Source organism: Thalassophryne amazonica, chromosome 4 (genome assembly GCF_902500255.1).
Source record: "Thalassophryne amazonica chromosome 4, fThaAma1.1, whole genome shotgun sequence".
NCBI lineage: Eukaryota > Metazoa > Chordata > Actinopteri > Batrachoidiformes > Batrachoididae > Thalassophryne > Thalassophryne amazonica.
Window position 1 is genome coordinate 127,891,486 of NC_047106.1, and position 24,821 is coordinate 127,916,306.

General features: G+C 41.1%; 1 protein-coding gene and 1 long non-coding RNA gene across 2 annotated transcripts in view; one reads left to right on the plus strand and one right to left on the minus strand.

Moving 5' to 3' along the window:
- LOC117508717 lies at positions 1 to 8,311 on the plus strand. Its single transcript, XR_004560174.1, has 3 exons — positions 1 to 12; positions 2,809 to 2,812; positions 8,134 to 8,311. It is a non-coding gene; the product is annotated as an uncharacterized LOC117508717 (long non-coding RNA).
- Positions 5,243 to 24,821, minus strand: part of LOC117508715 (unconventional myosin-VIIa-like) — a 289,667-nt gene continuing 270,088 nt past the window's right edge. Inside the window, exons 42-50 of the mRNA XM_034168534.1 lie at positions 24,653 to 24,758; positions 24,098 to 24,211; positions 21,304 to 21,391; positions 15,588 to 15,694; positions 15,054 to 15,239; positions 10,625 to 10,741; positions 10,406 to 10,489; positions 7,702 to 7,821; positions 5,243 to 7,461 (exon numbers count right to left, since the gene is read on the minus strand). Of these exons, the coding sequence (XP_034024425.1) occupies positions 7,369 to 7,461; positions 7,702 to 7,821; positions 10,406 to 10,489; positions 10,625 to 10,741; positions 15,054 to 15,239; positions 15,588 to 15,694; positions 21,304 to 21,391; positions 24,098 to 24,211; positions 24,653 to 24,758 (1,015 nt within the window). The 3' untranslated portion in view covers positions 5,243 to 7,368. The remainder of the gene's footprint in view (positions 7,462 to 7,701; positions 7,822 to 10,405; positions 10,490 to 10,624; positions 10,742 to 15,053; positions 15,240 to 15,587; positions 15,695 to 21,303; positions 21,392 to 24,097; positions 24,212 to 24,652; positions 24,759 to 24,821) is intronic.

Genomic DNA, 24,821 nt, shown 5'->3' on the forward strand with positions numbered 1-24,821 from the left:
AGAAATTTTGAGGTAACAACAAAAAAACATTTCCAATGATTTTTCTTCAGAAAACTGCTCTATAAATGAGCAGTCCTGTCACACATTAATGTTTTGTACAGATCAGTGGTTTCTGCACCAATCGGATTGGTCCAATCCATTTTGTAGAGATCAGTGGTTTCTGCCACGAGTCTTCCGTGTTTTGGCCCGACGCATCGTTCCTATTGGACAATGCCAAGGTACAGCACAGCTCAGAGTGTCAAAAGTTGGCGCACCTCATCTCGACAGAACACCGGCTCTGTGGTATGCAAGAGATCACTTGACCGAGGGTCTATACGTTCAAATAATAATAATAAAAAAATACTGTCATCACTCTTCACTCTTAGTCTCTTACAACGGTGCAGCGTAAATACACGAGCTTTCCAGGCGCGCACGTCTCCTCTGGTGCGCACCATTTTTTTTGGGGGGGGGGGCGACCCCGCCCCCTGTGGTAAACTCATTGCCCCCTTATTTGTTTTTTTCTGGCGCAGGGTCTGACAAAACAGAAGCAAATGCACACAAGCGGAAAAAAGTTTTTGTGTCTCCAGAGAGAGAGGTAATGTGTAACCACTGCTAGGATTCACACAGCAGCAAATTAAGGAGCTGAAGTCCGTAGCTGTTGCATTTAAAGATTAACAAAAGTAAAGCACAGTTAATTAAGATAAAAGAAACGATTCCAACCTTGTATCAGTAGAAGAGCGGAGAGAAGTCCAGGCGCCGAGGACTCAATCCATTCACAGGGGCGGGAGCGGCCGCCTGTTCTTCCTGCAATCTGATTGGCCACCCTGTATGCTTCTCCATTGTCATTGGCTGTTGGTCATGTCAATCATTGTGCTCGATGTAAGTCTTCCTTGTGTGATCAAACGGAAGCAAAACTGAAACCTAGAATAAGACTGCGCCGTGTATGAAACACTACAGAACTTTTATTTTGACACACATTCAGGAAGTGGCTCTGCAGCTGCGCCGATTAAATGCTGTAGCTTCACCGATCACGGACTTTACTCGTGTTGACAGCAGCGCGCGGTTAGAGAACACTGTATATTTCCATAATCTCTATAAATATGGGAAGGCCGGCCCACGCACGTCTAAACGTGCAGCGGCCCACCGGGCAAATGCCCAAAATCACAGATTATCAGTCCGAGCCTGACGAGGTCTGTGAGAAAAGTATCCGACCTTTTTATTTTATGCAAAAAATATATGGATTTGAGTCATATGTTTTTACGTCAGCCAAGCTTGAACCTTCGTGCGCATGCGTGAGTTTTTCCACGCCTGTCGGTTGCGTCATTCGCCTGTGGGCAGGCTTTGAGTGAGCACTGCTCCACCCCTCTCGTTGTTGTTTCATTGCGAGGAAATGGCGGAATGATTTGGGCTTTTTTTCCCCATCAGAATTTTTTCAGAAACTGTTAGAGACAGGCAGCTGGAAACCATTTGAAAAATTTATCTGGCTTTCGGTGAAAATTTTACGGTTTTCACAGAGAATAAGGAGTGTTACTACAGCTTTAAGAACTGCCCACAATGGCATGCGGCGCGCCGTACTCCAAGCTGCCATCGAGAGGCAGAAACCACCACATCATTTCTAAACGGATCGCTGTGTGGAGCTGGGACCATCGTGTGCAATTTCTCTGGTTATCACAAGAGCTGGACATCAGCCATTCTCGGCTATCTCGGCTTTCAGTGCTTACCAGTCGAGTGAGTATAATAGAAATTGTGGAGAGCTGGGCATGTCCCAACTTGTCCTTTAACACTCCGAAACGGAGGTGTTCCTTTGTCTCGCTTCATCAGCGAATCGGTCGTGATGCGCGAAGGCTTTCCATGACAAAATCTCTTGTTAAAAGTAAAATCTGCTGGAAAATGGCTGATGTCCAGCTCTTGTGATAACCAGAGAAATTGCACACAATGGTCCCGGCTCCACACAGCGATCCGTTTAGAAATGATGTGGTGGTTTCTGCCTCTCGATGGCGGCTTGGAGCGCGGCCATTGTGGGCAGTCCTTAAAGCTGTAGTAACACTCCTTATTCTCTGTGAAGCCCGTAAAATTTTCACCGAAAGCCAGATAAATTTTTCAAATGGTTTCCAGCTGCCTGTCTCTAACAGTTTCTGAAAAAATTCTGATGGAAAAAAAGCCCAAATCATTCCGCCATTTCCTCGCAATGAAACGACGAAAGGGGTGGAGCAGTGCTCACTCAAAGCCTGCCCACAGGCGAATGACGCAACCGACAGGCGTGGAAAAACTCACGCATGCGCACGAAGGTTCAAGCTTGGCTGACGTAAAAACATATGAATCAAATCCATATGTTTTTTGCATAAAATAAAAAGGTTGGATACTTTTCTCACAGACCTCATAGTTTTGAGTTTTTTCCGCCAGATGGCGCACACAGAGCCAAGTCTCACCTGCTGTGCATCACCGCTCATCACGGCCAGTAACACTGTTATAGTGATATATGCTGCAATTATTTTATTTATTGATTATTTTTGGCCATTCGTTCACCACAAATTATTTCAAGCTTTAAATTTTGGTAAATAAATGAAATGGCTGATGATGTATTTGTTGTCAATTGTTCAAAATCTGCTTAATTAAAAAAACAAAAAGGGTTGATTCCTGGCTGGCTGCTCTATTTTTACTGGTGTTTTAACTGTCCTAAATGTGCCCCCAGTGTTCACAATCACAGAACAGGACCGACCTTATTACTGTGAAGGTGTCATGGTTAGCCTTTGACCTGCCTCTCGCTCCTTCCCTTTTTTTACCCTGTGTGTAGTTCTGAGTTTTTTCCGCCAGATGGCGCACACAGAGCCGAGTCTCACCTGCTGTGCATCACCGCTCATCAAGGCCAATAACACTGTTATAGTGATATATGCTGCAATTATTTCATTTATTGATTAATTTTGGCCATTTGTTCGCCACAAATTATTCCAAGCTTTAAATATTGGTAAATAAATGAAATGGCTGATGATGTATTTGTTGTCAAGTTGTTCAGAATCTGCTTAATTAAAAAAAAAAGAAAAAGTGATTTCTGGCTGGCTGACGGGCGTTTATTCCTATTGATTTAATCAGACAGGGCGGGGATCGAACACCTTATACTACACGTTATAATTATCCTTAATAAACTTGAAAGGGCATTTCAGTTGAAAACATGTTGAAATTGTTAAACGACATTAACTTATATCTACCATTTAAAAGTCGGCAATGCATATCTGTGTGAAAAATAAATCAAGGAATACTGTTTAAAAACGTTGCAAAATAGATAGGTAGATGTCCATATAAGGTTTTATTTCTTGCTGTGACGTCATACCTTATGTTGCCGTAGCAGGAAAAGCGCGTGCTTTGAAGCCCCCTCACCGCGAGTTCGAGTCTCGGCCGATTCTTTTTCAACAGCGTGAAAATTTAAATAGTCGCCCTTTGAATTCCCACATTTTTCTTCATTATTATTATGATTATTACAAGAAGGCGCTACTACACGCAGAATAACTGAAGAGATGAACACTGTAAAAAAGCTCATTTTAATGAAGGCTCACATGTATTCTGTCACATTAGTTCATTCATTATACTTAACAAAAGTTACCCACCTGGAGATCTGCCTTGACCTGCGCTGCATGAACTCCCTGCTGTGTTTTAAGGCTTCTGCTGGCCTCTACGTCTGCCTTAAGGTAAATAAGTTGTGTCCTAAGACCTCTTTGGCCAGAACGGTACCGACCATATTACTGTGCAGGTGTCGTGGTTAGCCTTTGCCCTGCCTCGCTCTCCTTGCCTTTTTACCCTGTGTGTAGTAGCTCTGAGTGTTTTCCCCCAGATGGCGCACACAGAGCCGAGTCTCACCTGCTGCGCATCACCACTCATCACGGCCACTCACCTGCCGTGCATGAGCTTCTGATGAGGACCAAGTTCTCCATCAGCCAGCAGGCCATGTATTTCACCTTAATGTGTTATTCAGAATGTCAGATGTTAACACATAATATTTCAGGTGTTAGCCTGTAGTGCCTTGCTGATGAAATCTTCCGTATTCATGGACATTTGGGAACTCACCAACCCATCAAAACTGACTGTTACAAATTACAGCACAACAAAATCATGAATCTTGTGTTCTAAGGAGAGGCTGTGATGTATGACAGATAATATAACATAAATAGCAGTCCCTTTATTTTGATTCAAACACTTAACCAAAGTAACTTCATGCAGAAAATATCAAGACTTACGAATAAAAAAACAAAACACATAAGCTTGTACATACTTATTAATGGCTGTTGCAAAAAGAGTTGTAATTTAGCAAACGTGTCAAAATTCATCCATCAGAAATGCAGCACAATATGTTCTGTGGTCAGTGAACAGATCTGCTGGTTGTTCATAGTTCCACTCAAACTCCTTATACTTTGTCAGTGCGAAACATGCACTTACCAAAACATTTCAAAGACATAGCTCTGGGTGCCAAAGCTAGCGTTTTACTTTTATTTCAATTCACTTAGAATAGCTTTGACAATGAGACTCTACCACCAATAGTACATTACCCTTAACCCTCCCCCCTCCCAGCATTTCTCCAAAATAATAAAATTGAAGCAATGGATGATTGAAATGCTACAAAACTGTTTTTGAAACATTAGCACCCTAACATTTAGCTTGTTAATGTTCTGTTTCCTTGATCCATTACACTTTCACATACGAGCACATTGAGTATCTTTTTTTTTGTTTGTTTAATGCCTCATAATTATATAGTTCATAGCTACCAGCATCACTGTTCAGAACCACTGCCTTTGATGTTTTCTAACACCCTGTCACTCCTTCACGATTTAGCTACCATATGCTGACCATATTAAAAATGCTGACATACGCTGGAGTACACCTAATACGTTATGGGTAAGTTTTTAATAAGTTAAGAGCACACTGAAGCACACTGTATATGGCGAGTACGTTGAAAAAGTTCGGACATGCACAATATTTTCGACGCATGCCAACGTATGTCTCATACGCCGCGCATACTCGGGCTGTATGTTGTAGGTAAGTATGTGATTGTTGACACACATTTCTTGTAGGTTACTCATAAGTCGAAACACACTAATCAATGCTGTCCAATGATTGGCTGAAACCTGCAGTCATGCGAACAGTTCAGACTTTTTCCAATATTAAAACCATTCACACACGGAGTAAATATAAAGTCTTAATCTTGCCTGTTCATTTCAGTTGGATTCATCATCACAGCCTGATGAAAACATGTCCACATAAAGTGTCCTGATTTTGGAAAACGACTTTAGTTCATGGCTGAAGAAACATAGCATTTTAAAAGAAGTCCATCTGTGTTTGTCTGCTCTCGGTGCATTTCTCAGCCTGAACCAGATAACACCAGCGCGTTGTGTCACAAAAAGAAATTTAATTTATTTTAAAAGTAAAAGGAGCCACAGTGTTCATTCATTCATGTCAGCGTTTCCCACAGACAGTCAGTTCTTCAGCATTCTGCACGTGATGAAAGTAAATCCACGATCCACCAAGAAAAAAATAAAATATTTTCAAAAAATGTAAATTACTCTGTTTGGCCTCCGTGTGTAGAAGAGCGGCTGTGGGACAGCGTATGCGTGCTCAATGTTGTGCCCGTCAACCAAAAGGTTGACGATGACGTGCTTGCCAAGTTTTGCCGGCAGTGGAAACACAAACCAAGCCAGACTTAACCCTTCTGACCCGTATCATGGCGTGCAGTATCGACACAGACCACTCTGTAGAAACGGGGCTGTCAGCATACGCTGGCTAAATCGTCATGGTGTGACAGCTGCATTAACATATTTGATGTATCTAGTGCATTTTTCATATGCAGGTATACACTGGCAAAATCGTCAAGGTGTGACAGGGACCTAAGTCCTTATGAACCAGTTTTAGCCATGTCAGTTTCTATCCACCTTTTTATTTTGGTGAATATTTCCTAAGCAGCAACCTGTACTGGTGGAAGTGCCAAAACCCTGCATTTGACTGGCCACCTGAGGCTAGCTTTAAAAGAGTGTCACTCCTCATAGGCTCCAGTGTTAAAATGTTGTTTTACAGCAGAAATGAACATGTTTACAACCTGGTGTAATAAAAGAAAAAAAAAAAAGAGAAAGAAGCTATTTTAAGCCATGAAATGAATAGGGACACGTTTGCTTTGAGCAACCATTAGTGTACCGAGTGCAGCCAGGAGCAGGATAAGAGGACGTGATTGGACTTCATTCATCACGCCCAGCTCACAATGGTCTTGCACATGCTTCCCCTCTATCACCCATTCATGACTTGGGCAGAAGATAGGCCAGGTTAGACACTGCCAACACGATGACATGTGGAGGCCCCCTATCTGAGCTTCAATGCCGCTCTTCAGATCACCTTGGAGTGATATCATGGAGGGTTTGTCCAGTATATATATATATGGTCTATAATATTTCCTTACGTTCCTACCTTCGTTTCCTACTGTACATTCTATCTTTGCAAGATAGAATGTACAGTAGCAAATATAATCACAATCCATGATGTCCTTGTAGTGTTAGCACATCCACTAGGTTTTTGAATCTCTAGTGGATATAATTAGAATTCAAATGCCTTCAATGTTCATCTTGCCTGAGGGTTTTACCGAGGTGGCCTTGCATTCATCTTGATACACATAATCTTCATCAATGTAATGCATATATAAGGGTTCAGAGACCTGGCTGCTTGGTGGTCCCAATTACAATCAAAATGCACCTGTTGAATTTGTCAAGTGACGTTGTGCACCACTAATTCTTTTTCCAGATATTGCACACAGACACACATACAGAGTGAAGCAAATCCTCAGTTCTCTCTACCTTCTACAATACATGTAAAAACACGTCATGGGGGCAGAAGTGAGCAGTCCACTCATGTTACAATTACATTTTACCTAATGGGCAATGAATTTCCTAAGTCTTTTAGAAATCCAGTGATCAGCTTCTCCTAAAGTGCAAAGCTGCTCAGCACAGCTTTCAGTGTTTTTATGCCTCAAACTAAACATCCTCAGATGATTTCGTTGAACATGGTGAACACAATAGTTGACTTGAGAAGTTCTATCTGGATAAGCATATCTGGCTGTCAAATACTGAACCAAAAACCACGGAGTCAGAGTCTTGCTGGATGTGGATCTTAGAGGTAGTCATCCTCACTGGAGGGTTCATCTTCATTGTTGTAGTAGTTGTAATAGTTGCTGGGGCCTTCGCCGGGGTCCTCGCTGCTAACAGTCAAACTTGTCCCAGTGAGCTTTGATCCTTCAGAGCTAACAGAAGGACTGCGGCTCATCCTCCACAGCTGGTGGGCAAAAGTCAGCCCCCAGCTGCAGTGCTGACCAATAGGGCGCAAGAGCCGGATAAGCTCTGCTGCCTCCTGCCAGTAAGAAGTTCACTTGCTGTGGCCCCGCCCAGCGCGCTGTTTGCTCATGGTGGTCAACATCTGGCTGATGTAAGAGGTCAGCAGGTCGTCCATCTTGTACCCCTATGTGTGAGGGACACATCAACTTTTCACAACACTTTTCCTGTCACTTTATGTGCAACAGTTTTGGTGACGAGAGGGATGAGCCAGTTACGAACACCACATTTTATTAGTTTGTTGTTGTGTGTGTATATATGCTACAGGGTACAGCGAGACTCAATAGAACTGTAATTACAGGAAAAATGTGACTTTGCTTATTTGTCTTTACTAAACAAGCGTGTGTGTGTGTGTGTTGCCATCTACCAGTGAGGTTTCACACAGCAGCTTGCTTCCTCTGACCAGGTTGCCGATCGTGATGTGGAAGTAAGTGTTCCCACTGCTCCAGTTGGATATCTTAGTAAACGGGTGGGTTATCAGGATGTCCTACAGAGGACCAACAGAGACAAAAAGACACACAAATACCACAAGGCTGAAGGACTGGACCAAGAGACAGGTGCGTGATAACCAGTGAAATACAGGTGTGAAAGCAAAGACACAAGACTAAGTGGAGTCTGTTTTCACACAAAAGCAAAAAGAGAGGCAAGTAAAGAGCAGAGTGAATAGAATGGACTAAAGTGGCAACCTAACAGAGAAACCTAACAAATGTTCTAACTCTTAGAAATAAAGGTTTCTCTGTCTCTTAAGTAAACTTGCTAGTCTGGAGTAGAGAGAGAGTAAGGCCACATGGAATGTGAGAAATCTTCTTTTATTCTCCACTGACGATGTTAACCAAGTTTGAAACGAAATCTGCCTGTGTCAAAGGCCTGAGTTTCATCCAAGAGGCCCTGGGTTCTCGCCAGTTTGCACAACGGAGTCATCCAGCTGTGGGATTACCGGATATGCACGTTGACTGACAAGTTCGACGAGCACGATGGTCCTGCCCTATTGGGCAGCGCAGTCTTGTTTGAGGGCTGGCGCTAAAGTTAAAATAGGTTAAAATATGATGTAATACTCCTATATCCAGCTCTCTCTGAGTTTTTGGGCAAATTACTTGGCAAACAAAGTGAAAATGCAAAGAAAAAGCCCAAGAAACTAAAATTAATTTTGTATCTAATGATACATTTTCAGCATCTCCTGGAAGAAAAAAAATCTCAAAAAGAAGTGCATATTTAAATGATTCAACTTTTCATCTGAACTGTCAATGATAATGTTGAAATAACAGAATATGACGTGGAAGTTGGACCTGGAATTATTTTCCTTTTAATTGTAAACCAAATGATACATTAACTTAGAACAATTAAACTACATGAAATTCATGAAGACTGAAAAGCCTGTTAAAGTATTTTGAAAAACCACAGCTAAAGCTTGTAGAATATTTTAAAATCATGATAAAATATCAATAACATACCTTACAGTAAAAAGTCACTTATATTCTTGTGTAAATTCCAGTAAATCCATTCACAGCCACAATGTCTTTTTTTTTCCAATGAAATACAGTCTACTTTAATAAAAAGTCACTTATATTCTTGTGTAAATTCCTGTAAATCCATTCAAAGCCAGTGTCTTTTTAACAATGAAAGAAAGTCTACATTAATAAAAAGTCACTTATATTCTTGTGTAAATTCCTGTAAATCCATTCAAAGCCATAGTGTCTTTTTACCAGTGAAAGAAAGTCTACATTAATAAAAAGTCACTTATATTCTTGTGTAAATTCCTGTAAATCCATTCAAAGCCACAGTGTCTTTTTTACCAATGAAAGAAAGTCTAGATTATCAGAATCAGAATTAGAGATTAATAAAAAAAAGTCACATAATCTTGTCTGAAATCCTGTTTGAATAGCACAATTTTTATTTTCCAGGGAGAGAAAAATTCTTACCATGTTTCCTGAGGGCACAAGATGCAGTTTGCTTTTCCCGTTTCTTTTATCTTTAGGATGTGTTCTTATTTCAAACCAGCGCCATTCCACGTATTCTTGAGTCCTTATTAAACTTTTTCAAACTCTTTCTCGCCATTTTACCTCTGTCCGACGTTGCTGATTGTGATACTTAATCATTAAATATAACATCACACAGAAATGTAATATTTTAAGCTATAACCTGAATCATCCTCATTTTTAAAAGTTTTTTTTTTTTTTTGTGCGGTGACCCTGTTTTTTACCGTTGTACATTGACAGACATGGACAAATTTACACAAAACATGGTTACATTGGACAGAGACTTTGGTCAGTCCATGTAATTTTATTTCATTGACACTACATGACATCAGTTGAGGCCTACAAGTATACAGAAATGGCAGATTACTAGAAATTTAATTACCTTATATCTTAGGTAAGCACCAATTACATTACAATATGGTATATAAAGTCTATATTTAATATTGCCTGTAGGTAATTTCAAATCCCCCTCCAACCTCCAGTCCACAGTATAATATTTAATAGGTACATTGAAATAAACCAGTGTTGTGTAAATATATGACAGAATTACACATTTCCCAGCCCCATCTTGTAAAAAATGGCCGCCATCTTGAAAATTAAAGTGGCTAATGTATTTCTTTGTTTTTGCAAAACGTAGACCAAGAAGTACCACTGTGGCAAATTTGATGCTTGTATCACAAAATGAAAGATTCATATGATATATATGCATTTATCTACTGCACTATAACATGGGATTTGCACATACAAGGTAGACAAGGAATGCTGTAAAGATCTAAGAGCAGCTGCATAGTCACATCCTGAGACATATGCTTTATGCTGATCTTTGAACACTGCTCTTCAATATCCGATAGCTTGTTTTTTTTTTCTTTTAATAATACTATTCTGTATAAGACAAAATTAACAATTTAATTTCAGTGACACTACCACCCCCTAATGTCCACATACTGTATATATAGAGGAGATTCATCAAATGGCAGCCAGTACTTTGTGATGTGAACGCAAGTGCACCGTTTCTATGATCAGTCTCTTTCTGTTGTACTTGACGTCAGGGCTGATCATTGCTTTGGTCTGACCTAGGGAGCTGTGAACACTAACCTTGGTCTTTGGGTCGATGAGACTGACTCCATGTTTGTTAATGGCGATCAGCAGGATCTCTGGGAAATTTGTCTCTGTGGTTTGCTAAAACATACATAGTAATACTGTACATTAATTGATGGTAATATTGTTATTATTGTTAGAGTAGATACATGTTTATACACTGAACTGTTTCCACAGCATACAGAGTGAGTGAGGCGCAGGTTGGTGTGCACTTACCTTGACCTCAAAGAAGGCGGAGCCAAAAGTCGGCCATTTATAGATGATTTTCAGAAACAAAAGTTTGGCCTCCTCCCTGGATTTACCTGCCTGTTTGTTGAAGTATGCAACCACAGACTGTGGTCAGCACGCACACGCACACGCACACACACACACACACTTGATTAATTCATTTATCCTAAATCCTGTTGAATCCTCTGACATATGATTCCTCCATAAGTGATGAACACATTTTCACCACACACGTTCAGAAACCTGAGTTTGACTTGAAAACAGCAAATTTTTATGCAGTTCTGCAAGGTCACAAGAAACATTCATACAATGTTCACACAACGGCTTTATTATTTCTGGGTGAATTCAGATAAAGGCATGGCTTTAGTGCCACATAAAAAAAAAAGATTTTTTTTATACCACTGCAACACATACGTTTTTCGCAGCAGGACAGTGTGCTTACTGCTCGTCAGCTTGATAACTGACTCGAGGAAACTGCCGAGCGCTTGAAGACGTGTCTATTTTCCACCCCTAATTCTTTTAAATTGTTGTCCCAATCACTTCACAATCACAAGTGATTAATATTAATATAATATTTCAGTGTTCTCTTAAGTGGTAATGCTCCATCACTGTGGTGTCAGATTAGTGCCAAAAGCACTTGTGCGATAAAACATGCATTCAAGCGTATTATATAATTATTTCACAAGTGCACATATTAACTGCAAGTGCGCAAATTATCTCCTGCTCCTCAAGCAAGGAAAAGTGTTGCAAACGAGGAGGAATATGTGACCAGCACGCCTCCGCCCTCTCGAAGCTGATTTCTGGTCTCTCGCTGGAAAAACAGTTGGCGTTATGGGGGAGGATTTTGGCACTATGGGAGGGAACCAGGGTCGGTACTGGCTCTGCTGTGATTGGTCGTTTCTGAAGAGCGAGATTTGAGTGACATCCCTCCTCTCGGACATGGACGTCTGCTGAAACACAGACAACTGCATCTGGGAAGATGTTTCTTACTTGAAGGATCAGGCGCTGAAGAATAAGAAGAACGAATAGTATTAGTAGTAGTACTAGTAGTTCTTATTTAACGTGGGTAGCCAATGAAAGCCCTAAGTGTATTTCCAGACTAGCCCACGGCACATGTCTCTCACTGCTCCACAGCACTCCTGTTGAAAGTGCCAGTTGGGAGCTTGGTTGCAATTGGGAGGCGAATCTCAGTCTGATTGGGTCCCCCCGTCTGATCAGTCGCCCTGCCTTCACTGCACATGCGTCATTTCGGAGCGTCAGCCGTGATTCACCGATTATTGTCTTGTTTCTGCTTAAAACTTCACTCCAGATTAATGAAACCTGGCGTGTCTGAGTCTGACACCCCACAGTAGGGAATAATGTGATTATTAATCACCAGATGACAAAGTAAAATCTCTTAAACCATGTGCAAACCATTACACCACCACCTCCCTGAAGGAGACAATGGTGTCTGGGTGGAGGTTCCTTCAGGTAAGAAACCTCTGCCCAGACGCCGTTGTCATTTTCGTTTCAGCAGACGTCCGTGTCTGAGAGAAGGGCTGTCAGTCGAATCTCACTCTTCAGAAACAACCAATCACAGCAGAGCCAGTACTGACCCTGGTTCCCTCCCCCATAGTGCCAAAACCTTCCCCCATAGTGCCAAAAGTTTTGATGAGGATAGCTGAAATCCACTTTGCACGAGCAGAAATCAACTTCAAGAGGGCGGACGCGCTGGTCACATATTCCTCCTCACTCGAGGAGCAGTTTCTTCTGAGTGCGCATGTGTGCAGAGATAATTTGGGGCGCTCACAGTTAATATCTACATGTGTGAAATAACACAATACACCTGAATGCATGATTTATGGTGTGAGTGTTTATATCACAAATTAAATTGCAATCACAATATTTGTCAGAGAAATCACAGTAAGATATTTTCACAAAATCATTCAGCTCTACTTCGTCCATTTGGAGCTTCCTTGGGTTATGCTGAAATGACTTTGCGTCAAACAAACAGTTATTTAGGGAAAGTAAGTTAAGGAATATGGTTTGCATTGCAGTGGAACATCAGCATGTGAGATCCAACATACTGGTGCCTCAGTGATGAGGACCCCACCAACTGGAAAATGCATGGGTACACCCAAGCTTTAGCTGCTGCAGATAGATGCTTACTTGTAAAAAGGGAAATGGACTCATTGTCTGACTGGGTGTTTGCCATCCAGGACCAAAGGTAGTTCCATAGTGTGGTGGATACGGTGACTAGGGGCCTCATATACAAAGACTTCCTACTGAAACATGGTGTACTCCAAAACCCAGAAACTTGCGTAAGCACAAAAATATTCAGCTGTATCAATGTGTGCATACGCATTGGTCCAAGCATGTTCCGTTTGTACATCCCACTGAATGTGGAAGTGAGTGCACACGCACCATGCTCCTCCCTTTCCACGCCCCATTTAAATATGCAAATCCATTTTAAATAGGCCCTGGAAGCCAGGAATTACCCTCCGTCACATCAGTCAACAAATGGTAAATGGACTGTATTTATTTTGCGCTTTTCCATCTGCATCAGACGCTCAAAGCATTTTACAATAATGCCTCACATTCACCCCGATGTCAGGGTGCTGCCATACAAGGTACTCACTACACACCGGGGATTAAGGACTTTAGTAATTTTCCGGTCAGGCTGGGATTTCAACCGAGGATCCTCTGGTCTCAAGCCCAATGCTTAACCACAAGACCATCACCTCCCAACAACAACACAGAAAAGAAATTATACCAAGTGTGAGTCACACATGATGTGGAGACATATAGGAATAGTTTATTTGGTACCCTGTCAAACTAAATAAACAGGAAATGATAGAAGAGTTATTAGTGTGTAAGGCCACAATGCTGGGGGCTCAATGCAGTGCCCAAACATTGAAGTTAAAAATGTGAGAAGCACCGCGGTGGACAGTGTGTGACATTCACAACTTTACACATGCATTTATTGACAAATACTGAACACAGGGGGCCTGTTAAGAAGCTCTACTTTCACAATCAAGAAACAAAAATGATGATGATAATAATACTAACAATAATAATAATAATAACAAAAAATACATATTTGAATGTGTACATGCCCAAATGCACCTGCGCTGGTTTTCACTCGGAACAATTATGCAAATAAATTATTTACTCATCACGCACGTGCCAGAAGGGGGCACCATAATCATAATTAATGATCATGGTTAGAGTTAGGGGAAGGGATTAGCGTGCATCTGGGCTGCCCCAACCACACTGACAGTCAGGATGAATGAGTCATGCATTGAACCAGGCCACCGAGCCACGATGTTAGTTAGATGCATTTGAGCATCACATATGATTAGAACATTGACGGAATGAAAATGTTTCCTATTAACAAAAACAAATTCATCATATGATGGTGTCCAAACGGGCTCTTGCTGCAACCTGCGCTTTAATGTTGGAATGTGATGCACCAGGATAACATCTGGATGATTATGTTCCACACAGCTGGTATGGCTTGGCTCCAGGTTGACTGGCACACTCCTGACTGATCAGCCAGCTCACGCTGGAATGCCTCTATTGTCAGGCCGCCCACCATGGTCAGCAGCTGTGTGGGCACAGACAACTCCTTGGTCTTCACCGTATTGTGCTCTGTGTCGGCCGCAGTGCTGTGCACAACTCCAGTAACAGTGGCCTTGGCAAACGAAATCAGTCTATGAGCCAATTATCATCATTTGTAAATAAATCTGAGTTTCCTGAATACACGTTCATGTCGGATTGCACCATTTGCAAGGTCCTCTAACAACGCTAACACAGCCACTGTTAATACTATTTTATGCATCACTTTGCACATGATTTTATATCCACCCATATAATTGTTAACTGCTCATCAGTGTCTCTGGTGTGCACATCACTCTGATGACTTCTTGTTTTCACACTATTAACGGTTCCCAGCATCACCTCTACATGTCGGCAGTGGAATAATAGCTGTCAAAACGTGCATACGCTAGCCAGGATTTTTGCGTGATGCACTGCACATTTCCACGGCCATTTCGCTTTTGATACATCTGAACGCTGCCGTGGAGACGGACGTATACCACATTTTTGTGCATATGCAGCCTTTGTACGTACATGAAGCCCCTGGTCTGACTTTGGCTAACATTAGTTAAAGAACTGTCACTGGATTTTTACGTCCATGCAGTGTTTCACAAGAAAGTGAGCGAAATACAAAAAAAAAAGAAAAAAGTCCCCTTTCTTGCTTTGTAGCAAAACATAATTTCCTCTGGAAATTTGACCATCAAAATTCCTAAAAATTGGTCCATAGGTTTTTTTTAGTTATCCTTGCACAATCTAACTCAGGGCAGGGGGAACAAATACAAAAACGTTCAAAAACTAGCAAGCACTGTGCATTTTTATTTATTTATTTTTTTAGTTTTACCCTTTTCCAGTCATCCGGTGACATCTGACGAATCAGATCCTGTGGAACTAGCTCACGAAGCATCTTAGGAATTGCAGGAAATTGGGATTTGTCATCCTCAAACTTGACACGATAGATGAGTGCTGCAAGCTGGAAAACCTCCTCACGAGAACACTTGTGGTAGCCCCGTAGGTACTTTGGTAGCTCCTGATACAAGGTAGAAGAAAAAATACTTTTTCAATTTCACAAAGTTACAGTCTAACTGAAGCCTGACTCACTGTGCCTTGATGAACTAATTATTAATTGGTTTGCTTTGGCCTCTTCTGTTTTGCTAGGGCTTGCTACAACAGATCCAATATGGATCCACATGATCATTTGGCACAGGTTTTATGCTGGATGCCCTTCCATGCAACGCCAGCTATACAAAGAGAACAGACCATGACTGTGACCTTCTTGACTGGAAACAAACATGCCTACTGCTTCATTAAATCTACAAGAAAATTTAAATATAATCCTGTCTTCCCAGATCATCCCAGTGAAAATCTAAGAGCTCACCTGGTAGTAGTGAAAGATAGAGTCAGCAAAAGAATCCTTCCCAGGAGTAGTGTTGGTCCACAACTTCTTCATGAAAAAGACTTGATAGGTCAGAGAGGGGACAATTCCTACAGGGAAGGAAGGTCATATTTAAGATTCTCCTTAAAATATTATAAATGCAAAAGAAGATCTGCTGCCTGCTGGTCACAAATTATTTCAACATAAGGTTCTTTGAATAATCCACACCAAGAGGAAAAACAATGAATCAACTTTGGAAATACACCATTTTCATAAGTCTGTAATGAGGGTCATGATTAGTTAGGAAAAACCAGAAGCAGTGAGTAGAGAAACAATGAATGCTGATACTTCCACACAGGTGCACTACGTAGTACAATAACATGAGGATGATATGATGCTATGAATCATATGCTATGGTCCTCTCAATTGCCAGATCTCAAGTCGAGTTCTCTCTGTTGTTCAAAACTGTTAGCCGGTGTGGCTAATAGATGGCAGTTTCACTTAGCCTCATGGGACATTGATTGGCAACACATTGATTGCTGGCAGATATTGGCAGTAACCGCTTTACCCACCACTATGAACTTTATGCCAAAGCTGGCATGCCCTCTTTGGAGTAAGGCGATGCACACATTGAATAACTTTGGTGAAGAAGGCTCTTATTGGGCTAGTTCCTATGTACTTGTCTACTTTTTTGCGGAGAACTGTAAGCTGCTACACCTTACGTTCAAATGACATTTTGAATTTTTCTGTTCCCCATGTCTGAACAGAAAGGGGAAAAAAAATGCCTTCAGTTTTGCTTCCCCCTATTCCTGGAATGCCCTTCAATTAGAACAGAGACTGTCTGGGCTGGTTTCACTGAAAGCCTTCTGTTCATTACTGGAAAACAGACAACAAAAATTGTTTGAGCAGTGTGTGTCTTAAACCATGAGTTGTTATCGTAGTTGGAGCTTACATTGTTACTGCAAAAAATAACTCTTGTGTCCTTTGGTCAGCTGCTTGTATTTGTATTTCATGGTGGTTGTCTTGTTTTGTTTTATTACTTGGTTTGTCTTGTAAATTGTGTGCTGCTGCCTTTCTTGGCCAGGCCACCATGGTGAAAGATGTCTTGATCTCAATGGGTTTTAATTATCAGGTTAAATAAAGGTAAAAAAAAAAAAAAAAGCGAGACCCAGGAGCAGCCGGAGGAGATTGTGCTGATGATTTTGTGGTTGAACCTACCGGTCTAAGAGACTTTCATCTCCATAAACGTTCAAATCAAACATGTAATGTCCTCACCTCATAGCAAACTCTGTATAGTCTGGTGTGTTACAACTAAATCTAGTTATCTCAAGTATTGGAAAACAATACCATACTCATATCCTAATTAATTGATTAGTTGTTTATTAATAACAACTTAACCACGATTTTATACTTTCATCAAAGCATGATGTGTGATGTGACCTACAGTACCTTGCTGCCAGCCTGCCAATGCCATAACAGTTTCACCACCTATGAGTGAGTGAGTGATAAATAAGCACTCTTGAATCTTAAATCTTTAGTCCAGCATCCTTCTTAAGACCAAGTAAGCAAGTGTAGTCATCATTTATTTTACTCAAGGCTCCAGAATATAATGGGATATTGTTCAGTATACTACTGTTATCAAGGGCTTGCATGTTTATATGTACTTCAGCAGGAGGCGAGTTGGCACAGTATCTGCATGTGGAGTGTCATGGTGGGCCAGTCTGGACCAAAATGTCCAGGGCCAAATTTTTGTCCCAGTCCAGGCCTGGTCACAGGTGTATTCCAACTTGTAATAAGTCAGTCTGTCTATTTAAAGGTGAAAAGTAGTCACTATGCTGTTTCAAAAGCAATATCTGATTTTCATTATTTATTTTCAGGAAATTTTATTTATTTATTTTTATTTATTATTACTTTTGTCACTTTCAAGCTATTTCAGTGACCACTGTGGGCTTTTATTTCTTTAATGGAAGGGTTTACGAGGTGGTGGCCAAGGGGTTAGTGCGCATAGTTTCAGTGCAGAAGTTCTCAGTTCAAGCCCCACCTTTGCCCCAGTTCTCAATGTACGAGGGTAGGCTGAAAAGTTCTAAGGCTCACCAAGAAGGAGAAATGCCATTTCAATAAAACTTGGCATGCATTAAGTTCAACTCTTCTGATGACTAACTGTGTTATTTTCTTCCAGGTTGTGAGGTAGTTTGTGGTTCATAGCCAAGTTTGAAAGTTCATGGTACAGGGAAATGGCAAAAATGGACAAAATCTGGCATCGCGGTGTGATTAAGTATCTGCATAAGAAGGGGTTAAAGCCCAAGGACATTCATGCGGATATGGTTTCTACATTAGGGGATGAAGCTCCCTCCATATCTACAGTGCAGAAGTGGGCAGCTGAATTTAAAAGGGGCAGAGAGAGCCTTGAAGACGACCCAAGGTCTGGGCGGCCTGCAACAGCCACAACCCAGAAAAACATTGACCTTGTTCATGAAATGGTGATGGACGACAGACGATCGATGATTAATCAGCTAGCAGATGCTGTGGGAATATCCCATGAGAGAATTGAACACATTCTGCATGAACTTGGAATGTAAAAGGTGTCAGCTCGGTGGGTGCCACGTCTTCTGACGCCTGATCAGAAATGCACCAGGCTAGTCATGTCAAAGGCAAACTTGGCGCAATCTGAAGAGGATCCAGCCAATTACATGGAACGTTTTCTTACCCAGGATGAGTGTTGGGTTCACCACTTTGAACCAGAGACAAAAAAACAATCAATGCAGTGGAAACACCCAAAGTCACCACCAACAAAGAAGGCCAAGGTCGTTTTGTCTGCGGGGAAGGTCATGGTTTCAGTTTTCTGGGATGCCAAGGGCATTGTGTTCGTGGACTATCTTGAAAAGGGACAAACCATAAATGGACAGTACTATTCTAACCTACTGAGACAGTTACGTGAGGCTATCAAAAAGAAGCGACCAGGAAAGCTGACGAAAGGGGTGCTGTTCCATCAAGACAATGCCCCAGCTCACAAGTCAACAGTGGCCATGGCCACTATCCACGAGTGTGGATTCGAACTGGTATATCACCCACCATACTCCCCTGACTTGGCACCCTCAGACTTTCATCTGTTCCCAAACCTAAAAAAAACTTGGCTGGGAAGCACTATCGGAGCAATGATGAGGTGATGGCTGCTGTTGAGGACTATTTTGACTCTCAAGATGAAAGCTGCTATGCCAAGGGAATCGAAGCACTCAAGCACAGCTGGAAGAAGTGTGTGGAGTTACAGGGAGACTATGTAGAAAAACAACCTTGAATTTGTTCAATTTGACAACTGCATCATAGTCAGCCTTAGAATTTTTCAGCCTACCCTCGTAATGTGGAGTTGTGTCACAAAGAGCATCCGGTGTAAAACGTACCAAATCAACATGCAGCTCCACCTTGGATCTGCTGTGGCAACCCCGAGTGAAAACAAGAGAGCAACTAAAGGGACTTATTAATGGAAGGGTCCCAACAATTTTGTCCTTGTGTGTATATTTTGTAAAGGTTAGCAAGAAACAACGTTTCTAAATCTAAAAACACTGTTTTTGAAACCAGGTACCACCTCTGAAGTGATCTGCAAGACATCTTGCAGATGTCTTTTGTTTGAAATTTGAAATGCCATACAGCTTTAAGCCTTTTTTTATGGAGAAGGCTGTGCACAGGAAGGACACAGAACACAGCACATACCACAAAAGGGCTTTTACCTTCATCAAAAAGGACACAAATCTGCAAACACTGCAAGCATTTTTAAAGTTCTAAAAATATTTGATGCTGTGGTGATTCACAGGCAAACTCGGCTCACCACATCACACAGTCATTTGTCATATGCGATGTGGTGAGGACTAGGGAGTTCCTAGCCTAAGGCATAATAACAGTAGTAGCAGTAGTAAATCAAGGAACCACATGCTATAGGTCACTGTCAATGAAGAGGTTGCCCAGCACTTCAACGCCATCAAGATCAGGCAACTCTACTGCTAATGAAATGAATTAAAATGAATCCATTGCATTTGTCAGGTTTCGGTCCTGTTTGGGTGCCAGTTTTCGTTAGTCCCCTTTTCCGTTACATTCCATTGGTCCCGGTCTTGACTTTATAGTTGTTTTTATTTTGTCACTTGCTTATTCTCATTCTAGTTTGGTTCTGATCATTCCTTTCTGTGCATTTGTGTCCTTGGTTTTGGTTCTTTATTGTATTCTCGGTTCACACATGTATTGCATTTTCATTTATTCATTATTCTCTAATCTCTGGGTTTATTTTCTGTTTAGCATTTATTTTTGGTTCAGTCATTTATTGCTTTTCCTTCCATATGCTTGAGTCACTAGTTTCATTTTTGGTTATCTTTTATTTTATTAGTCATTCATTTATTTGTTATCTTCTGTAGCAATGATGTATTCTCTGGTTTTGCTTCTTATTTATCTTCAGTGTCTTATTGTCTGGTTGTGTTCTGTTAATCCTTGGTTTTATTTTCGTTTATCATTTATTCTATGTTTAGTTATTCATCGCATTATTCTGTAGTCGCCAGTTTAGTTTTCTGTTCGTCATTTATCCTCTGTTTAGCTAATAGTTTGTTTTGCCATGTTTATTGTATTCACGTTATGTATCACTCAGTATCTTTCGCATTCTAGTTTTGGTTATGATCATTAGTTTTCTTGTTTTCCACTTTTTATACTAGACATGTTATTTCTTAGTTTTGCCCCTTCTATTTTGCTCACGTTAATTATTGTTTGCCTTGAGCACGTCACGTTTTTAACCATAAAGTTTTCCAGTCACTTAGTTCACTTGGTTCTATCTGCTTTGTGTTTTCCTTCCCTCACATTCTTGCACCTGTTCCTCATCTGTCTGCCATGCCCCCTTTCCAAATCTTTTGTCTACACGCACATCTTATTATCCAATCACCACCTCCCTTATTTAAACTCCTTCTGTTCACTCCATCCGTGCTCGTTTGTTGATTCCTATCACTTATCAGCACTTTGTCTCAGCCCTGTTTTTGCTCAGCCGTGTTTTGACTCTGCTTTGTTTACCGGATCCTGCCTTTTGCCTCAGTTCTGATAACCCTGCTTGCTCATGTATGGAACCCTGCTTGTTAATGACCACATCCTTGCCTCGCCTTGGGGCGACTATTTGTTGTGATTTGGCACTATATAAATAAAACTGATTTGATTTGATCCTCTGTCTCGCTGCTGCCTGGTACTTTTGCTCCACTGACTGCCTACTTGTACATCAAACCCTTGCCTGCATTAAAGACCCTGATTTTTTACTCATACGTCCTGCTTGTGAGTCTGAATTTTGTGTCCAGCCTCTGTCTGTGCCTCGCCACCTCTCAGCCTGTCAGCATTTTGATTTCATTTTAAATTAAACTTATGAACTGGTGTTCCAGAATAGAGAATTAGATTATTATGTAACCAAATTACAAATAATAATCTGTGCACGCAGGAAAGGCAAATTGGCTTTAATTTAATTTGCAATTGTACATCAAAAGCCACTGATTGAATGAGGACTCCATCAAATGACAAGAGGACTCCAAATTGTTTTCCCCCATGGAATCTCAGGGACTCCAAATATCCAAACTCTAAATCGAACCCTGTTACAGCACAAATAAACATGTTTACAGCTTGGTACAAAATAAGAAACAGGGGGTACAACCACAGAAAGACTCAAGTAAAATTATAGATCATATTTTGTTTTCACAAAGGCACTGACCATCTTTAGCAGGCCGTGATTTCTTGATCCACTCTGTCAAATGTCTTACAAAATCGAAGAAGAAATCTCCCTCTGGCACACTGATCACCTGCAAAACACACACACACACACACACACACACACACACACACACACACACACACACACACACACACACACACACACACACACACACACACACACACACACACACACACACACACACACACACACACACACACACACACACACACACACACACACACAGTAATATCAGAGATGATGTGCTGATCCTCAGATGTAGTTTAGTTTCTCTAGTTTCAGTTTTTTCAGTTGCTCACACATAAAAATGACCTGCCTAGCTCAGTTATTTAAGCTGACACATAGAGAGCAAAACCTTTTCTCAAGTCTCCAAAACTCTAAATACATTTTCTGTTTTACACACATTTTGCAATTCAAAGTGGCACATTTTAAATGCATCGAACCCTGGTCTCTGCATAAGACACAAAAAACTGACATAAAGTCACATGTTTGCTATTTCAACACACTGCCATTCAAAATCTCACTACATGAGCTAGTTGGCCAATATATGTTCCACCTGGCCAAACACCTCAATGGTTAGTTGTTACCACATCAATCGGAAAGTAAGCTCTATAAAAAAGACCACAGGTGAGCGCTTTGGTTATTTTTTTTAACAATAATGGAAGATGCTGCAAAGGGAGGAAGAAGAGGAGGCAGGGTAAGAATGAGAGGGGGAGGAGGAGTGAGAGGTAGGGGTAGAACTGGTAGGGGAGTTCATGGCCAAAGAAGACAACAACTTTTGAATGAAATCAAAGCAGCCTTAATTGATCATGTCATCAACCATGAGCTGACAATGCAAGAGTCTGAACAGTGTGTGTGTGTGTGTGTGCAGCCCAACTTCAGCCAATTTACTGTCGCCTCTGTCATCCGGACATTTAGACTGGAGTACAGGTATGTAACCAAACTTTCTTTCACACTATGTAGTACAGCCCATGTCACAGAGTGTTATCAGTTGGGTGACACCTGTTTACCTCATGAATGGCTGATGTCATGCACTCACTGTACAATTTCCTGTACCTACAAGTTTCCTGTACAATTTACTGTGGGGGAAATATCTTTAGGCTGCACTGTCCAAGCCTTATATTTCGATTTTTTTTTCTAATGCTGCGTTTACACATAACGATGACAAGTCACGAATGCCACGAAGTATACATTCTTGGCCGCTGATTATGAATGTGATGATTTGAGGCAGAGGCGTCAGGTCTCCTCAGGAACTGCTGCAACCTGTTACACGCGTTACGATTAATGGCACGTGTTGCTGGAGAATTATCAGGAACCATTACGCACGGTCAAGAATAATGTTCCGCATAACAGAGCATCGTTACGTTACACCATATGGACAGATTTTTGTTCTTTGTTTTCAGGGAGTACTGGAAATGGATGCTCATGCAATACCACGTGAGTTCATCTTTATAGGCTGAGTTCAACCTAGTAAAGACCAGAAGAAGGGGAACAAACGTCATTGGCCACAAAACTATTATAGATGTTCCTGGTCAACATGGTGGGAACATCACAATGTGTGCTGCCATCTTAATGATGTCCTCCACCGCCATGTCAACCTTGGACCATACAACACAGCCCATATTCTCACATTTCTGGACAGACTCTACAACACTGTCATACCACCATACTGATGAAGACCATCAAAGAAATTGGTACGTTGTAGTATGGGACAACATGAGCTTTCATCGTGCAGCCCCAGGCCTAAACTGGTTTGCTAATCACCCACCATTTCTAGTGCAATACCTCCCACCATACTCACCATTTCTGAACCTCAAAGAAGAGTTCTTTTTGTCATGGTGATGGAAGGTATATGACTGGCAGCCCTATGTGCGCATGCCTCTTGTACAGGCTATGGAAGAGGCATGTGATGAAAGTGATGCGAGTATGATTCAGGGAAGGATAAGGCACTCAAGATGCTTCTTAGGGGAGGTGATGGTCTAGTGGTTAAAGCGTTGGGCTTGAGACCAGAGGATGCTTGGCTCAAATCCTAGCCTGACCAGAAAATCACTAATCACTAATCCCCTAGTTGCTCCCAGTGTGTAGTGACTTCCTTGTATGGCAGCACCCTCACATCGGGGTGAATGTGAGGCATTATTTGTAAAGCGCTTTGAGCATCTGATGCAGATGGAAAAGCGCTATATAAATGCAGTCCATTTACCATTCTTCCCTCGATGTCTGGCAAGGGAAGATATCATTTATGATGTGGATGAGGCATTGTGGCCAGATGCTGCCTAACATATTTCTACATATTTTTTTTGCATCTTTTTCAGTTTACCTTTTTTTGTGCATATTTTTGTTCACTCCAAAATAAATATATCTGCTCTGCATATGTTGCACTGATCTGTTTGGTGAAAAAATAAAAAAATAAATGTTTCAACAGCATGTCTGTGTATTTGCAAATATTTCTGTGCATGTGAACAATCTGAAGAATTTTCTACAATTGGAACTTTTTTAGTACCACGGTAAAGCATACTGATGATGCGAATGCTTTTCATTATGCCCAACAGTGTGCATGTGGTTAGACAAAAATTTGGTAATATGAATGAAGCAAGCACCATTTGGTGCCGATCGCTTCAACGCTGTGGAAGTTCACCCTGAACACACATTGTGCCACATACATACATACATACATACATATACATACACTGTCTTTATATATATAAGGCTTAGCTGCAAATCAGAGGTGTTTTGTATTTCCGTAGCTGGATGTTGCACTTTGATGACCTCTGACCTTGTCAGAGATCTTGACAAAGAGGCTGAAGCCTTCAGACGTTTTGAGTAGCAGCCTGGTTGAGATGTTCTGGCAGAAATCCTTCGCTTTTGTGCTCGACTCCACCTCAAATGCCTGGTAGGTTTTAGACACACACAAGAGATTTCGCACAATGAGCTGTTGGCAAATGGAAACAGGAAACCTGTGAGTGTGTTTGTTTTAGTGCATTTCTATGCATGAGTATGCATGCGAGTATGTGTGTATGAGTGCATGTTCGTGCAGGTGTGTGTGCGTATACACACTGCAAAACGGGATGTCTTAAAACAAGATAAAAACCTTAAATCTGAGGGAAAAGGTACTCAAAACAAGTGAAATTATCCGTCCATGCAGCAAGATAATTTCACTTGACAAGATATCTTGAATTAAGATAGTTAAATCTAGAAAGAAGGCTAGAGTGTAAAGCTGAACACTTAAAATAAGAAATTAGCTCTTAAAACATGATACTTTATCTAACACTTCTAAATGTAAGTTGTTTTTTTTTTTATCTTGGTAAGAACCATATAGTTTGCAGTGTACCTCGTCTGTATCATCAGGGAAGTAGACTTTGTGAAAGATCTGTGTTGTCTTGTGTTGGATGGCTTCCACTTCCACCAGGTGAGGAGGATACTTCCTAGATCCATTACTGTTACCATGAGAACATCAACAGTGTAAGTGATGAGAAGGTGGAGAACCAAAAGACATTTTT